The following is a 17227-nucleotide window of genomic DNA, read 5'->3' on the forward strand; positions in this document are numbered from 1 at the left end:
AAGATAAAAAGTCAAAATATTAATGTTCAAGTTCTTATTTGCATGTGGATTTGGCCAGGTGACCTTAGAGAAGTCTTACAAATTCTCTGTGCCTTTCCTTCTTCATCTGTAAAATTAGGAGGTAGTTCATTGGCTTTGCTAAATGTGTTCCATGGGAATTTTGTGAGATGGTAATCGACAGTCTCTAAGAAAACTTTCCAGTGATGTTAGTTGACAAACACTTATACAGTATCTTTCTTGGAGATTCTAAATGCGTATTAGCATATTATAGACTCTGAAAAATTTTCCTATAATAAGCAAATCTATGTAATTTTATTTACCTAATATTTCCTAATCTTATTTACCTAATATTTCCTAATCTTATTTGACCTTTTTAAAAAATACCTAATAATTTCCTGAGTTTTTAGTGATATACAGAATATATTTTGAAAAATTGTTGACTAATTTTTGTCTCTACTGGCTTTGATATTCTATGATTCTATGAATTAATTTATAGTAATTTTAAACTGGTATGAAACAGAAGTGGATCTGTGTGAGCAGTGCTATTATGTAAAACTGGAACATCAACAAGAGAAAGTAAATTTGGCTGAAGTAGCAGAGGAACCAAGGATCATTATAACATACTCACTCTAGGCCAGTCCATATGCTAGATTTAATTGGCATTTATCATCTCCTTTATTCATCACAGTAATCCTATGATATATGTAATTTTATTATTCCAGTTTTACAGATGAGAAAACTAAGTCTCAGATAGTTACCTGTCTTGGCTAAGGTTTCATGGTAAATATATGGTGTAGGCTAGTAGTCAGACCAGGACTAACCAACTTCAATTACATCATGTGGGACTTATTTTGGGCTTTGACTAGAATAACTTTAAATGGAAGGATGACATGGAGGTGCTTGCACATAGCTACTGGGCAAAGTTCTTGAGTCTATGATGCAAAATGATGACAGGCAGGCAACAGGTTGAGACTAGCCTCTGAGCTGGTGCCTGGATCACCAGACAGAGACATGTTACAGTGACTTTTAGGCTGATTTGGACATCTTAAAATGACAATCTAGGGATCTGAGGAATATAGAATATATTCATGGAATATATTCTTAGGAATATAGAAGAACTTTAAGGGTTTTTTTTTTCCCAAGAATGGCCATGAGCAAATCCCCAGGCTTCTTGCTTACATTTCGTGTAATTTGGGAAGGCTGGAGAACACATCTGCCTCTATCACCTCCAAGACATCATTCTGAGAGATCTCTCTGTGGAGAAAAAAAATATATGTATATATATAAGTCAAGCCAGTTCAGTTACACTCCTTGAATATTTTTAGGGCTCAGGATAGAGCCTTGTGCCTGGGAGGATTCATGAGACACACAAAACTCCTTTCCTACCGTCAAAGAAGTCAGCTGTAGTAATGAGACAAAACTAACATACTGGAGGCTGAAACTTAAAGAACAATGGGAGAATAAGTTGAAGGCCATGGTTCACCTTGGAGATTATCCAGTCTGTAGATGTAGAAAATGAGGTCCAGGAAGGAAGAGATTTGCTTAAAGATATTTAGGAAATAATACAGGATGAGAACAAAATTTAAGTTCCCTAGACCACGGGTCAGTAAACTTTTTTTAATTTTTTATTTATTTTTATTATTTTTTATTTTTACAGGGCTCGATAGTAAATATTTTTTTGCCCTTGCTGTGGTTATTTGGTCTCTATCACAACTGCTCAACTGACATTGTAGCCCAAATGTAACCAAAGGTAACACATGAATGAATTAGCCTGTGTTCCAATAAAACTTTATCCATAAAAACAGGTGTCAGGCTGGATTTGACCCATTGGCTGTAGTTCAGTGACACTGCCCTAGATCGTGGAGTTGTTTTCTCTCTGCCAGTTGGGCTTTGGGAGATGAGGACCTCAATCCAGTCTCTTTTAAAAGGAACATATGTTTGTTGGTCCCATGAATGTCTAATGTAGGAACAGAAAGCCAAACACCGCGTATTCTCACTTACAAGTGGGAGCTGAACAATGAGAACACATGGACACAGGGAGGGGAACAACACACACTGGGGCCTGTCAGGGGGTAGGATTGAGGAAGGGAGAGTATTAGGAAAAATAGCTAGTGCATGCTGGCCTTAATACCTAGGTGATGGGTTGATAAGTGCAGCAAACCACCATGACACACATTTGCCTGTGTAACAAACCTGCACATCCTGTACATGTACCCTGGAACTTAAAAATTAAGAAAAATAATAAAATAAGCATAGATTTAAATCCCTTTCCACTCCATGCCATTACTTAGGTGGAGGTTGTTGCATGGCCATGGCCATCAATGATGTCTTGGCTTAGAATACACAGAAAAGATTCCTCAAGTCTCAGTGTTTTTTTCTCCCAGAGTAATTTGAGGGCAGAATAGAATGAAGTCCACTAGGCAGAAGCCCAGAGGTTGTGAGGAGAGAGGGCAGCTTAATCAGTTAATATTTATAAAGTATTTCACAGATGAAATGTGCTATTATTAGGCCTCCTGAGGAAGACTCTTACGCAGTTTTAATGCGGCAGCTGAGAGTGTCTCAGGAAATCTCACAGGCAGCATGCATTCAAATTGGCTGAGGTAGAAGAGCTGTCTGCTGGCCTAGGATTTAGCGGAAGAGTTCTAGGAAGGCTCTTGATCTAGGGAAAGGCCTGGAGGGGAGGCAAAAAAAGAAGGCCCATGGGGGAGGGGAAGTGTGACTGTGAGCAGCAGCAGTCTGCTGTTGCATCTGTGACTGGTGTATCTGTGACCGGGGGCTGGTGACATCTGTGGCTTGTTAACCCAGTGGGGGCAGGGCCATTTCTCAGAAGCCCCCATGAATGAGGAGACATTTTGTGAGAAGAGCTCCTCTTATTCCATAATAACATCTTTCATGATTTATTTGGTAAATTAAAGTCCTCACCATTTGCACAGTTGAACATAGATAAGGGTGGGGTATGTGTTTTTCTAAATATGTATTATATATACACACACATATACGTGTATATATATACGTATGTGTATATATATGTATATACATATTTAGAAAAACACATACCCCACCCTTATCTATATTCTATGTATATATGTGTATATATGTATATATTATCTATATTCTACTTATATATGTATATGTGTATATCTACATACATGCATATATACATATATGTATACATAGAGAGAGAGAGAATGAACATCATGCTGGCTATTGGCCATTTATTATTTCACTCTGTGTCCCATAAGTACAGGGACATCTGGGAGGTACAGAATTGAGAAGAAGGGGGAAAGGGATGGAAGAAGGAGGCATTTATTTGAATGCAGTAGAGTGAAAGAATGGCACTGGTAGAGAATAAGGAATTCAGGAAAAGGCTAGCTGATAGGAAGGGCTCAAATGCAAATAAGGCCATCTCCTCCCAAAGCTATTTCCAGGTTCACTAGCAGTTAGCAGTACATTTGGTCACCACTCGTAGAGATATTATGTCCTTGCCGAAATTCACATATTGAGAATTCCCTTATCTGGATTTGTTTTTCAAAAAGAACTAGAAATTATTAGAACAAACAAAGTAAAGAAACGCTTCTAAATCAGTGATTTCAGAAAGTAGTCCATATTTGACGGTCTCAACTTCAAAGACAGTACCGGGTGTTAGAGTTGGGTAGGGGGATGCCTTTGGGCTGACAAGGGTTGGGGGCAGGTGAACAGGGTACAGTCATGGAAAAGTCCTTCATTGAGAAATTTAGACATCTTATTCCGATCTAACCCAATTCTGTCTCTAGTTATTACTATTATAATTTATTGGGTGTTTACTGTTTATCAGCCACTTTACCTACATACTCTGTAATCCTTTTGACATGCCTGCGAGGTTGGTATTTTGGTCTCCACATTAGTAAATGGCCCCACCTGTGTGAGAGACCAACTGTGACTGACAGAAGGGCTCACACACTTTTTTCTACCCGCCCTGCCTCCCATGCCATATTGAGCACCCCTCTGGACCTTGGATTCTTTGTTGTAAAATAAGGGGATAGATGAGATCCCTTGTCTTTTCCAGAGGAGTGCAAGGAGCCTTCATCCTCAAGCACAGAAGCTCTGTAGAAGAGAATTTTCAGAGATGAGTCTCTCCTTTACTTGTCTTCTAGGATGGCGCTTCCCAAATGTTAACACACATGAGAATCACCTGGAGATCTTTTTAGAATGCAGATTCTCATTGGGAAGGTCTTGAGTGGGGCCTGAGGTCCTGCATTTCTAATAGTCGGAGTGCTGGTCATACTTTGTATTGCAAGGTCCTTTAGGGAAATAGTAATAATATGCTATCAGACTTTTTGCCCCAATGTACATATTCATAGGTGGATATGCAGAGTGTGATAGAAGAGCTCCAGGGGAATGAAGTAGTTGGTTTAGAAAAATCTGCATTCCCTCTGAAAAGCCTGCTTTTACTCTACCAGCATTGAAGTTTTCCTATTGTCTAGCTTCTCACAAGATCTTTTCCATTTCTCAGTTAAAGCAATCACCACCATGTTTTGTTACTGCTTTTTTTGGTCATTGTCTAATTCATCTGTTTTTGTATCTCTAGCATCTAGTTATAAGTTGATGTGTAGTTAGTGCTCTATAAACGATTACTGGATGAATGAATGGATCAAAGGGTAGACTGAGGAAAAGAAATCTTAAGGCCTATGAAAGTCATCTGCTAAACTGAAGGAAGTGAAGTTTGTGGCATTATTTCACCCCCTTTTCTGCAGGCAACATGTCTAAGTCCAGCAGGTGACAGCCCAGCCTAGCTTGTCTATGACTTAGGATTTTGTTCCAGGGAATTTTACTAAAACAGAGTATAGCATGAAAGTGACACATTCAAATATTTGGTCTGCTGAACGTATAGTATATGGATACCTTTATCTGTGCCTCTCTGGGTCACAGCTGTCTCCCTAGGCCTTCTCTGGCTATCAGATGAGGTCCTTGAACTGACAAAACACCCATAGAAAATAAAACAGGAGAGAGGACTGGTGGCTATAGGGGTTCATTGAGTATCTGACCAGGGGTTAGAGAAGATGACTTTTAAGGGCCTGTCTATACATGAGATTCCATGTTTGTATGAAGGATAGGGACATGTGCTTGCATGAGGTACTGGGGGTTATCAAGGCATTCTCTCTGGAGTGAGTTTCAGAGCCATTATCAAATTCCTTTCCTTCAAATATACAAGTACATTTGATGGAGGGGTGGGGTGTAGGGTTTTTTCCAATATTGCGGACTTTAGGGAGCAAATGAGCATATTGAATTTGGTCTGCTCCAGCATAAAGTTTCAACCTGTTATAGAGTCATATTAATTTGTTCACTGTTACAGCTGATACTCATATGTCAAGTGCTAAACTGATTCTAAGTAGAATTGTTACTGGTTTATTGGATACAAAGAACTCTGAAGAGCTGTGACCAGTAGTTAAAGGCCTCACTTGGATTTCCATGACATGAATTGGAGAACAGGATGGCACGTGTATACCTATGTAATCAATCTGCATGTTCTGCATATCATGTATCCCAGAATTTAAAGTAAAATTTTAAAAAATGAAAATAAGGGCCGGGTGCAGTGGCTTATACTTGTAATTCCAGTACTGTGGGAGGCCAAGACAGGTGGATCACTTGAGGTCAGGAGTTTGAGAGCAGCCTGACCAACATGGTGAAACCCCATCTCTACTAAAAATACAAAATTAGCCAGGTATGGTGGTGCACGCCTGTAATCCCAGCTACTCGGGAGGTTGAGGCAGGAGAATCACTTGAACCTGGGAGAAGGAGTTTGCAGTGAGCCAAGATTGTGCCTAAACTCCAGATTTTGGTGAGTAAATAATATATCCCTGAAATGAATAAGATAAAAAATAAAAATAAAAGAATAAGCATCAAAAACTCACAGGAACTTCTTTTTCACTTTGTTTCTGATAGAGGTGATGTAGTCCCCTCTGGGTCTTTCCCATCTTTTCCCTCCTCCCTTGCCTCTCTCTTCACAGAGCATTTTTCTCTAATATATCCAAAATATTTCTCCCTAACTCAGTAAATTGAGATTAAATTGCATTAAAATATCTGTAATAGTCACCGAATCAAATTTCTTTCTTTTGTTTTTAATAAGCTCAAACTAAATTTAGTTGACTGTTTTCCTTTCCTGAGTCCCCAGTGGTTAAGGATTTCCATAGACCCTCTATTACCGCCCCTTGCATATTGCATTGGGTTTGCATTCTGCTTTGTTTCCCTCACTAGGCTAAGAACTGCTGGAGGACAGTGACATTGCCCTTTATCTTAATATTCCTGCTCCCAGTCAAATGTTTGCTGAATGAATGAATTATCTTTGAAAGATTATAAAAGATTTTCCACCTTTGCTTTTGTACAATAAAGCCATGTTCCTGAAAACTTGCAGTAAACAGAGTATTTGCAAATCAAATTGTGTATTCACACAGGAGGGAAGCTTCTTAGCGGAAAACTTGGAGTGAATCTTTAAGAGAGTGGAGAACTAATTCAAAAAATGTTCAATGAATTTTGATTAAGAAGCTTGTGTATTTTAGGCACTGAGATCAGTGCCGGGAATCTAAAGATTAATAAAATGGATCCTCATCTCTAACTCAGCGAGACTAGTATTCTAGGCTTTCCTTAACTGGTGCTATCTGTATTTGATGGGGTATATTTTAGTTACTAGAAAAAATAAAACTTTTGGTATATTGCTTTTCAATATAACAAGATAGAGTATGTGCATATAATAATTCATACTGTATATGTAACATATGTTGTATACCTTGTGATACTGAAATGTAATCTGCATATAATATAATTATAATATGTATAATACATATATATCATATATAAGAAGGTAGGTGAAAATTCCCATGAAAATATGTTCCAGAAAAGTTCATAAAGCTCTCAAAATACACACTTCCACTCTCCTTTAGAATTCCCTTAATGTTAGATCCAGAGACTTTACAATAAAGTCGAGATCTGAGTTTGAGTCCTGCTTCCATTTTCTCCTAGCTCAATAACTGTGGGCACCTGTGAGAGTCTCTCTGAGCTTCAGTTCCTCGTCTATAAGACGGGAATAATAACTACCTCAAAGGGTTGTCAAAGGAATTAAATAAGAAGGTATTTGTGAAAGTACAATTCTTGGCACATGGTAAATTCTAATGTCAACATACATGCTGATAGCCTGCCTTCCTCTCTTTGTGGAGTTGGGGACTAAATTCATCTGCAGCTGGGAGATCTTGTGACAGTCAACCACTGTGCTGAGAGAAAACTCTACTGACATAGGTCCTAGGGAAATTCAGGTTGTTCCCTTAACCTCACCTATAGAATCATTTAAATACTTAAACCAGGCTATGTTACTATTCCGAACCCCAGCCCCGTTCTAAGTCCTATAGTGAGGTTGGCTATCTGGTCTGCTGGCCGCATAAAGGAGATTAGGTAGAGCGTGTGTGTGCCTCAACATGGATTGTCTCCACCACTGAAATCACAACCTAAAAAGTATGCTCTTCCCTTTAGGAGAGGGTCAGTTCAAGGTGGGACATGTCAGGGTGTGGTGAAGATGTTGCCAAAGGACTCCTTTTGCCTCCTCAGATGACCGCAGTGGTGCTATCCTTTCCTGACATGCCTGAGAATGTCTTGTCTTCCCAGATCTGCTTCCTTCTCATGGGCAAGATGAGTTCTTGCTAGAGTTATCCTAAAGATATCCCCAAAATGAGACGGAGATAAAAGTACCTTCAGTGGCTCAGCCTAATTCAGAAATTTGAATTAAATGCTCTTGCTTTCAAATACATCAACAACAAACTATTGTCTTCATTTTTAGTTTTACCTTAATTTAAACTTTAATCTAAAATTTGATATAATATGTTTCCCTTGCTTATCTCAGCAGATGAGGAAAGGGACTAAAAATCTCAGTCATAATAGTTAATGTTTATTAAGCACTTACGTGTCAGGCAATTTTTCAGTGCTTCACATTTATTAATTTGCTTAATCCTCACAACAACCTTGTGAGCTAAGTGCCATCCTTAGGCCCTTTTACAGATGAGGATGGCACACAGAAGTTAAGTAATTTCCCCAATAGCACACATAAGTCAAAGTTCCAAGCAGCAACTCATATAATAAGCACCATTTAGTACATTTTTTGTGCAAATATGAAGGATATAAGATGGCAAATAGTTCTGCCCTTATCTTACAAACATCTGCAGTTTATTCATATGCATGAAAAGTTGTGAGTGCCGAGTAAACAGAAGTGGAGGACAGTATGGCAAGTGCCCAACACACCCGAGTAAACAATTCAATACATTTTATTATTTTTCCCTATGCACCATATTTCCCCCAATGCACTGTCTCTAAATGTCACCATTTCTTAACCCTGTCTTGGTGTCCCTCAAGCTTTTCCTGTTGACGCCCCCTGTAGCCCCTCAGTTAGGACCTCTCTGCTGATGAATTACACATCACCAGAATGAGCTTCCCTCTTGAGACCAGCATCCTTGTCTGCAACAACCTGAGGGATACATGTTTTGTGAACCCATCACAGTCAGTCAGTCTAGAGCAGCTTGATTCTTTTCCTCTCCCAACTCTATTCCCCTCCTCAGTCACAACCCCAGCCAACGGCTCCCTCTGATATCCCTACTGGCCCACTGGACTAACCTAAGTTTTTTATTCTGAGACCATCTCTGACTTCTCTGCACCATTTTGTGTGCAAACAGATCTTAAATTCTCTCAATTACTCTCTTCTATATTTCTTGCAAACCTACCTTTATTTCCTACCCTCATTGTCAGCTTTGCAATTTCCACCAGACCAATCGTTCTTAACAGTCATGTGGTGACTCAGGAGTGGTTTGATGTTGGTCATGGGTCATCTGTTTTCAAACAAATTAAGTGTACCAATTATTTACTTAATATTTGGGAAATATTTAAGTTTATGTACATAATATGCAAGACTAAGAATGAAGGGATGAGTAGAGAAAATAGTGAAGTGGAAGCTGGTGGCCTATGAGTCTATCCCTACCTGGACACAGGGGTGCAGCTAGTTCTTGTGCTTGGGAGCCATGCATAGGATAATTATCTGGGAAAGCAAATGGAATTGAAAGAAGATGATAAAAAGTGAAGGAAGGGCCGCGCAGTGGCTCACGCCTATAATCCCAGTACTTTGGGAGGCCGAGGTGGGCCGATCACTTGACATCAGGAGTTTCAGACCAACCTGGCCAACATGGTGAAACCCCATCTCTACTAAAAATACAAAAACTAGCCAGGTTTGGTGGTGGAGGCCTGTAGTCTGAGCTGCTCAAGAGGCTGAGGCATGAGTATCACTTGAGCCCAGGAGGGAGAGGTTGCAGTGAGCTGAGATCGCACCACTGCACTCCAGCCTGAGTGACAGAGCGAAACTCTGTCTCCAAAAATAAGTGAAGGAAGGACAAAGATTTTCTGGAGGTAGAGCCAGATTAGATTGGAAGCTCGAAAAGGTAGTCAATTTCTTTCTTAAACAGGAATTTCTGAGTTCCCAGTGATGAAAGACATGGAGTTGGTATGTAGTAAGGGAGTGGATATGCTGTGTAAAAGAGAAAGGAAAGGCATGTTGATCAGGTCGTTTGGGTTTGATGTGACCTGACAGCTTTGGCAGAGGCAAAAGAAAGTGAGGTGCGAGGTTGGAGTAGCCTTTGACACTCAAGAGACAGGGACAGTAAAGTGTCCATAGGTTAGGGACACTTGTAAGTTTGAGTTGCGTAACTCAAGGCTGCAGGAATAATGATGACAATGATAATAATTAACCTTTATTAGACATTTGCTGTGTAGCAGGCACAGTGCTAAATGCTCTGCCTGGGTAATCTCACTAATGGCTTTGTCTCATTAGGGCCCTGCTGACTCATATTTGTCTTGGTTGACACACATGTGTGAGTGGCAGCGTGAACCTGGAAGCCAGACAGGCCTAGATTCAAATTCTAGCTTTATCATTGCCCAGTCATGTGACCTTGGACAAGTCAATTAATACTCATGACTTTTATTTTAATGGGGATAATTATACCCGCCTGTTAGGGTTTTTGTGTGAATTATGGAGATAATATATGGTATGGAATAGATTGCTAACTGTCCTCCAAAATCAGTTTCCCTCCTCTTATTCCTGGGGGTAGAGCTGGACTACATTTCCTGGCCAGTCTTATTGTTAGTTGCCGCATTGTGAGAAGAAAGCTCTTCCTGTGGAAGGTGAACAAAAGTGATATGTGCTATTTCAGGCCTGGTCCTTCGCCTACCATTGTGCTTCTCCATACACTGTCTCCTTTTTAATTGTTAGTTGGAGGTGCCCAGAACAACCTTGAAAACCATAACTGAAGATGGCAAAGCTGCTTTTGCCCTGGGGTCTTAAATAAAATGCTGAGAAATACCAACCTGGACTACTCGATGAGAAAGAAAGAAACTTGCTCTGAAAGTCCCTGTCATTTTGGAGTCTGTTGTCATCTATCCTACTCTGATACCTTAGGTAGGAGTCTAGAACCCTGTGTGGTTGTGAGTACTTGTTCAGCAAATGTTCCTCACATCAGGGCAGGGTAAGAGTTTTACATCTACCATCTGGTGAAGTGGGTACATACAGTAGGTGTTAAGTACATTCTTATTGATGGATTAATTAGTATTGCTTGGCCAATTTGGAGAAAAGAAATAACCAAAAAGTCTTCCTAAAAACGAAATCTATATTTGACCTAACTTAGCTGGAAACTACTCTTCTTCAGTGACACAGTATTTACTACCTGTGATTGAGTTGCCTTGCCTCTTGTGAGCACACATGATGGCTGCTGTTTATTGAATTATGGGGTCCTCGTCTGTTTTATTCCCTTTTTCAACTGTTTCATGAAAAAACAACAACAAAACTCAGCATGCTAGAAAGAACAACTGTTTAACAATGCAGACTACTATATCCATTAGCACACATAGGCTGAGAGAGTGTTAAGGTTAAGAAATTTGAACCCCCAGCTCTCTAAGCTCCAGAAATGCAAAACTGCATAAGGAAAGGTCTCTTGAGTGGGCCAAAGGAAGCCCTTCATCACTTTGGCAAATCACTGGAGCTTTCTGAGATCCGTTTTCCTCTGTAAGATGTGTGAAGATCCTCTGTCCCTCAGTACATTTTATACTCAATGTAGTTATGCATGTTATGCTCTAGGATAAAAGCACATAGTGTTATGCAAAGGTCGTCCTGCTTACTAATATTTTTATTATTTCACTGGAGTCAGGAGGCCTAGGTTCTAGTCCTGACTCTGCCACTAATTAACCACTCTCCTTGAGTCAAATCAGTTACCTTCCCTGGGCCTTTGTTCCTCATCCATAAAACAACACTGTTGATCCAAATGATCTCCAGGGTCCCTGCTAGCCCTGGAATTCTGTGATTTTAATTATTTCTGTGATTCTGTTATTAAAAGGCAGCCAGCCTCATCTTTGGCAGTCCTCTATGACAGCCAGCTTTCATTTTTAACAAGCTGGGGTGAGGTGGGGCTCCATGCGGCATCCTTCTTATGGCACTGCATCTTTGGGAGTAGCTCTGTGGTGCACCCATGAGGGAGCAGCAGCAGTGTAGCCAGCAAGGACCATTTACCACTTGAAGGCCTGGACAAGTGTGAGAAAGGACCCCTAGCCTGAGCCATTATTCTCTTGAAGACAGACATATGTTTTATTGTCAGCTTAAAGAGGGCTCCACTGATACCCCCTACAAGCCAGTAAGCCAGTGTTGATTTCCTCCTTGACATATGTATTGAGCCTCTTGCTAAAGAAATAGCAAGTGTGTGTGTGTGTGTGTGTCTGTGTCTGTGTGTATTATTGGAGGCTGTCCTGTCCACTGCTGCCATCACAGAGCACCCAAAACCATCCTTAATAATTCTCTCTGGGTTCGATTGTGCCTTTTTGATACCATACCTGTAACATAATTCCCCCGTTCCCTAAATGGCTTTCCTCCTGCTTCCAGCCTCTGTTTTCACTCTGTAATTTATAATTACTCTATTTTTTATGCCCCTCCATTTTACACCTCATTAACTCTTATCTTGGCATGAAAGAGCTTCCTTTATGAGCCGCAGTGAAGGAGCAACAAGGAGTTCACATTTGGCTGCTTTTGTATTTGAGTCACATTGATGGGCTTATTTTCCCCTTTGGAAACTTTGAGTGTAGTACCTTTATAAGTGCCCTGCATGCAAAGCTGTTATCCACCCTGCCCTTTGCAACCATTCAGAAATTTAGGGGTCTGTATTCTCTGACTCCATATTTAACTGGTTTTATATCTATTTCTGAACAGTAGTTATCCCCCATTCTACCCCCAAATTATAGGCAAAAGCCCTACTCCTGCACCTCCTTTGTCTCCTGTTGGTCCTGAGACTGTCCATATTTTTACAGCAAAGGGACCTGCAAGGTGAAGAAAAAGGAATGATTTTTAAATGCTTCCTATTTTATGAGACTACCAATGCCTAGAGAAAAATGCCACCGTTCTAGGGAAGAATAAGAAGAGTGGATTATTTTTTAACATGAATCTTTCATGTTAGTGATTTCGCCAGTTAGGCCACCCAAGATGTTGGGGATCAACAACCTGGTTCAGTATATGTTCTGGCCTCTGCTGTACCTTTGGGACCCTTTGTTTAAATAAAAACTTAGAGAGTAGCAGCACAAACGGTGGAATGGCTCCTGTTGAGGATGGAGGGTGCTGGCTCTATGCGGAGGGAGAAGAGAAACCAGATCGCATTCCTCATGTTAGCAGCTTCGGAAGGGGTCCTCTGTACCCCTATTGATGTGCATAATTTAATTGTGAAGTATGCATTTGTCCTTTACTAAAATAATTTCAGATGATGAGGATCCTGTTAGACACCTTTTAGAAATTTTGTTTTGGTTTTCCAAGGACCCTGAAATTAGAATTTCAGAGTAATCAGCAAAGGAAGAGATTTTATCAGCTATCTCCTAGATTTATTTTCCTACACATGCCCCCCTTCCCTTTTTTCAACACATAAAGTAACAAAGGTATAAGAAGCTATAATTACATGGCTAATTAATAATGGAGCTGATCTAGGTTAAGATGTTCTTGATGTATGATGATAGGAGTGCATATGCATTAATCCGCTCTAGTTCCAGGGGTCTTCTTGCTGGAGCTGTAGAACCAATGGGTTAAAGCTATTACTTCCAGGGAAGGAGGTATCTACGTTACAAAGCAGGCAGCAGAGGTAGCATTGTAGATCCATATAAGCACTTACTAGCTGTGTGAAGCTGACAAAGTTGTTTAGCCTCTCTGAGCCTCAGTTTTCTTGTCTTTGAAATGGGGATAATGGTATTTACCTTTATAAAACTTTGTGAGAATTCCTTATGAAATAGTTACATGTTAAGTATCTGAAGCTTAGTAAGTGCTAAAGGAATGATATTTATAATTATTGTTACTATTTTCTACTAGCGTCAAGTCTAGTGACTGTAAATCCCTTAGGGTCATGGACTTTGTTATATTCATAGGTTGTGTCTGTGCACCCAGCCAGTACTCCATAAATGTGTGTTGAATGAACAAATGACATCCTCAGGGCTTGAAGTCCTTTGCCTTATATTGAGTCAAGTAAACATATACTTTACCCTCCCACCTGACTGGTGGAGTGGGAAAGGAACACCATTCCAATTTTAAGGCCCAACGTTTAATGTTTTCTCCAAGGAAGCCTTTCCTAATCTTCCAGAATTAAGACATTTTTCCTTCTCGGAGCTTGCCTAGCACGTTACTTTTGCCTTTATCAGAGCATTTTATCATAGTCAGGCTGTCACACCAGCTGCACTTCTGTTTGTAGGCCCCTGAGTGCTGGAGCTGTGGCAACTGTCACGTTCTCCATAATACCAGGCGCCTCAAATCACACTTGGCAGGCTCTCAATTTTTATTTAGTTGGAGGGAGCAGGAATTAACAATACTTTGGTATTTTTGGTGCCAAATCTCAAATTCCTTTGCAGGCCTCTTCTTCATACATATTCAAAAGAACATAGTTTCTGCCTTCAAGGAGCATCTAATTTAATAGAAATTGTACTCTCTTTGGAGTACATAGTGACAAGAGAGACTGGCTTTCAATGTTTCCTGCTAATAGCTTGGGACATAGCAGGTGCTCAGTAAGTGATTATTGATGGGTGAAATAAATGAAAAACACAAAAGCTGTCACTTTATTTGCTAGTGAAGAATAATAAGGCACAGAAAAGCGAGGTGATTTACCCAAGGCCGCACAGCAAGTTAAAGATAGAAGGAGGAGCAGAATCCGGGTCTGCCATCTCCTGTGCTGGTGTTCCTTCAAGCACACAGTGCAGTATCCTGGTGTTATGGATCCTATCCCCAGTTTTCAGCTGTGAATAGCCACCCTCTTCCTGCTTGTCCATGATATGTTGTCTTTATTTATTTTTTCCTAAAAATACAAGTATTTGGAGAAAAAGAATACCTTCTGACCAAATGTGCCTTTGGTGGAAATTCTGGGGACCAATTTATTACATCAAATCCTTGTTGAGATTTCAGAATTCATTTGAATACATTAGTTTTATAATTTGCATATCTAATTATGTTTTCCTCTGTCACCAACCACAAGCAATTTTCCCCCTTTTAGGATCGTTGTGTCTTTAAATGTAAGACAGAAGACACAGGAATTACCATAGCAACTTGCTTTCCAATTAGACTGCAATTGCTGACAATCAATATGATTAGACAAGGTCAGTGACTGAGTAAGCCCAATAGTACTTAAAGAGAGCTAGAGATGTGCAGGGACAATGAGGAAATGTGAAAACTATTGGAAATCTCTCCCCAGAGTTGAGTGTGATTTTTTTCATTGCTTGCTGCTTGTATAACCTAAAGATATGTCTTATAGTAGCAACAGTTTATAACCTGCCAAGAAGAACCTGAGAATGGATTCTAAAGGATGTTCGGTTATGGTTGGTTTTTCTTTCTTCTAACACCCAAACACTGTGCAAAAGTAAGGGGGACAATCATCAGTTTTAAAGTGAGTATAAGTAGTAGCTGAAAGGGGAGTTGATAAAGAGGCCAACACAGGAGGGCTGTTTTCAAATAAGGAACGAGGGCATTTGAGAGGAAAACGAATGGTCCGCAACCAAGCTGCCTGCACTGGTGGCTGTGTGCAAGCTGGAGGCTGGCATACAGCATCAGGGGAAGCATGACGGGCCTTTCACCTTGCATCCCTGGGCCCCTTTGAGAGCCCTCCTCCACCCTGTTTCCCTATACTAGTCTCTGCTGTAAGAAAAAAAAAATCATTTACCCCCAAGTGCCAGTGTCTGAGGACTAAAGTCTGATTGGAGGGGAGGGGATTACATTTTAATAGGGAACAAAGCTTTAATAAGAGAATTGTCAGGAATACAGGGCACAAAGGAGCAGGGACTAGAGGTATTGTTAGAGCTTTAAGTCCTTTCTGGAGCCCCTTATATCACATATGTCATCCATTATGATTTTATAGCAGGCTGGATATAAATGAGCTTTAGGTCCTCAGCCACTGAAGAAAAAGATGAAGTGAGGTAATTGTTGTAGTGGCTGAACTGTAGACGCCTCTCAGGCACGGTGCAACACCACAGAAAGTAAACACAAAGCCAGCTATCGGGGAGCATTTGTGTTAAGGAAACAACACCCAGAGTCTAGAGGGCTCAAATGTTTAATATCCGTAGGAGAACTTACAGTGATTGACTTTCTGCTTGCCACTCCCTCCCTCTCCCCTTCCCCAGTTATTCTTCATCTGAGGACTGTGTAAGAGGAAGCCAGTTCTAATACAGGAAAGGATGAGAGCTGGAGCTCATGAAAGCTGGTGAGATGAGGCCTTGGATTTTCAGAGTATTGCCTGACCCCCCTTCCACGGTCCCAAGGAGTTTAGAAAAGTCTGATCAGCAAAGCATGTGGTTAACTTCCCCAAATCTCCTCTATTACGGAGTCACTGTGACCCTGTGGATACCTTTAGAGCAAAGTGGTGTATGCAGGTGTCAATAGCTGGCATCGAGTTTTAGTTTTCCACCTGCTTATTAGTGATGTGGCCTGGGACAAGACCCTTTAGTTCTCCAAACCTCAAGTGTAAAGTGAGTAAAACACTGTCTCTTATCTATTTCATATGATCAACATAAAGGTTAAATTATGTCTGTGAAAGCATTTGCTAAATTGTAAAGCATTTAACACATAAACACCTTTTTGGAATGGTTAGAATGATTATTATCCCTGGTGTTATTACAGTTACTTTTCTTTGATGATACTGTGATTCCCTGCCCCATTCTCTATTCCCTTTTCTCCTTTCCATTATGCTTTTCTTCCAGACACCCATTTTTGAGATGAAACTCATCATCGACTTGATAAATGGACTCCCCGAGCTATTAGTCGAGACCTAGCATTTCTCACCCCTGGAGAAATAGATGGAAGGGTAGATGGAAGGTGGCATTTAACACAGAAGATGGTGTTTGAAGGTGGAATTTGGGCATTAGGAGTAAGCCAGCGAAGGTGTTTTAACATTCTCTTTTGTGGCAACCACCCCTCACGCAATGCTGGAGATGGGGCTGCTTCCTCTACCTACACAGGTGGCTACCCAGTGTCACATTCAACGTGTTTCAATGTCTTTAAGCAGCAAGCCTGGTCTTTATAGGCTTTATACAAAGCATTGCTCTTTTAGAACTTGGGATGACTGTGTTAAACTATGTTCTTTACTGCTGCTGAAGGCAAATCACTGATAATTATAGGAGAGGGAGGGGGACAGAAATGTTAACAATGTCCTAAAGGGGTCCTTGTATGCAACTAGCTCCCACAGGCATGGTTTTCTTAGGTGCTTTATTTGATTTCACATTGCCTTTCATTTTAAAAGGGTCTCTGCCAGTGACAGAAGAGACCAAGGACAACTGGCATGTTATGTATGTATTAACATCATGCCCATCCAAGGGGCAAAGCCATGAAGTGTAACTCCTCAGTGGTATCCTCTTTTCTGCCTCCCTGTTTTGGATGCTGTTTTGGATCCAGGGGCCTTCATGGCTATGCCTATCTTGGCTGTAACCACCCCTCCACTCCACCCAACTTCCCTAAGTGGCATTCAAGGCTCTTGATCCACCTTGACTCCTAATCCTTTATCAAAACATCAGCCTGTGAGATCATCATATCACAGAATTACAGAACTACAGAATAACGCTTAGTGAGAGGAGGGACCTAAGAGATTATTTATTTTGACTCTCTCAGGAATCTAAGGCCTCAAGAAGGTGACTGGTCCCAGTTGCTCAAAACCACTCATGGGTGCTGGTGGTTTAT

At 40.6% G+C, this 17227-nt stretch overlaps 1 protein-coding gene across 2 annotated transcripts in view; it reads right to left on the reverse strand.

Moving 5' to 3' along the window:
• The window catches only part of FSHR (follicle stimulating hormone receptor), a 206704-nt gene that overhangs the window by 59410 nt on the left and 130067 nt on the right, over positions 1–17227 (reverse strand). For both annotated transcript variants that reach the window (XM_011981596.1, XM_011981595.1), the window contains exon 3: positions 1180–1254. In XM_011981596.1, coding sequence (XP_011836986.1) covers positions 1180–1254 — 75 coding nt within the window. The remainder of the gene's footprint in view (positions 1–1179; positions 1255–17227) is intronic.

Source organism: Mandrillus leucophaeus, unplaced genomic scaffold (assembly GCF_000951045.1).
Source record: "Mandrillus leucophaeus isolate KB7577 unplaced genomic scaffold, Mleu.le_1.0 Scaffold229, whole genome shotgun sequence".
NCBI classification, from domain to species: Eukaryota; Metazoa; Chordata; class Mammalia; order Primates; family Cercopithecidae; genus Mandrillus; species Mandrillus leucophaeus.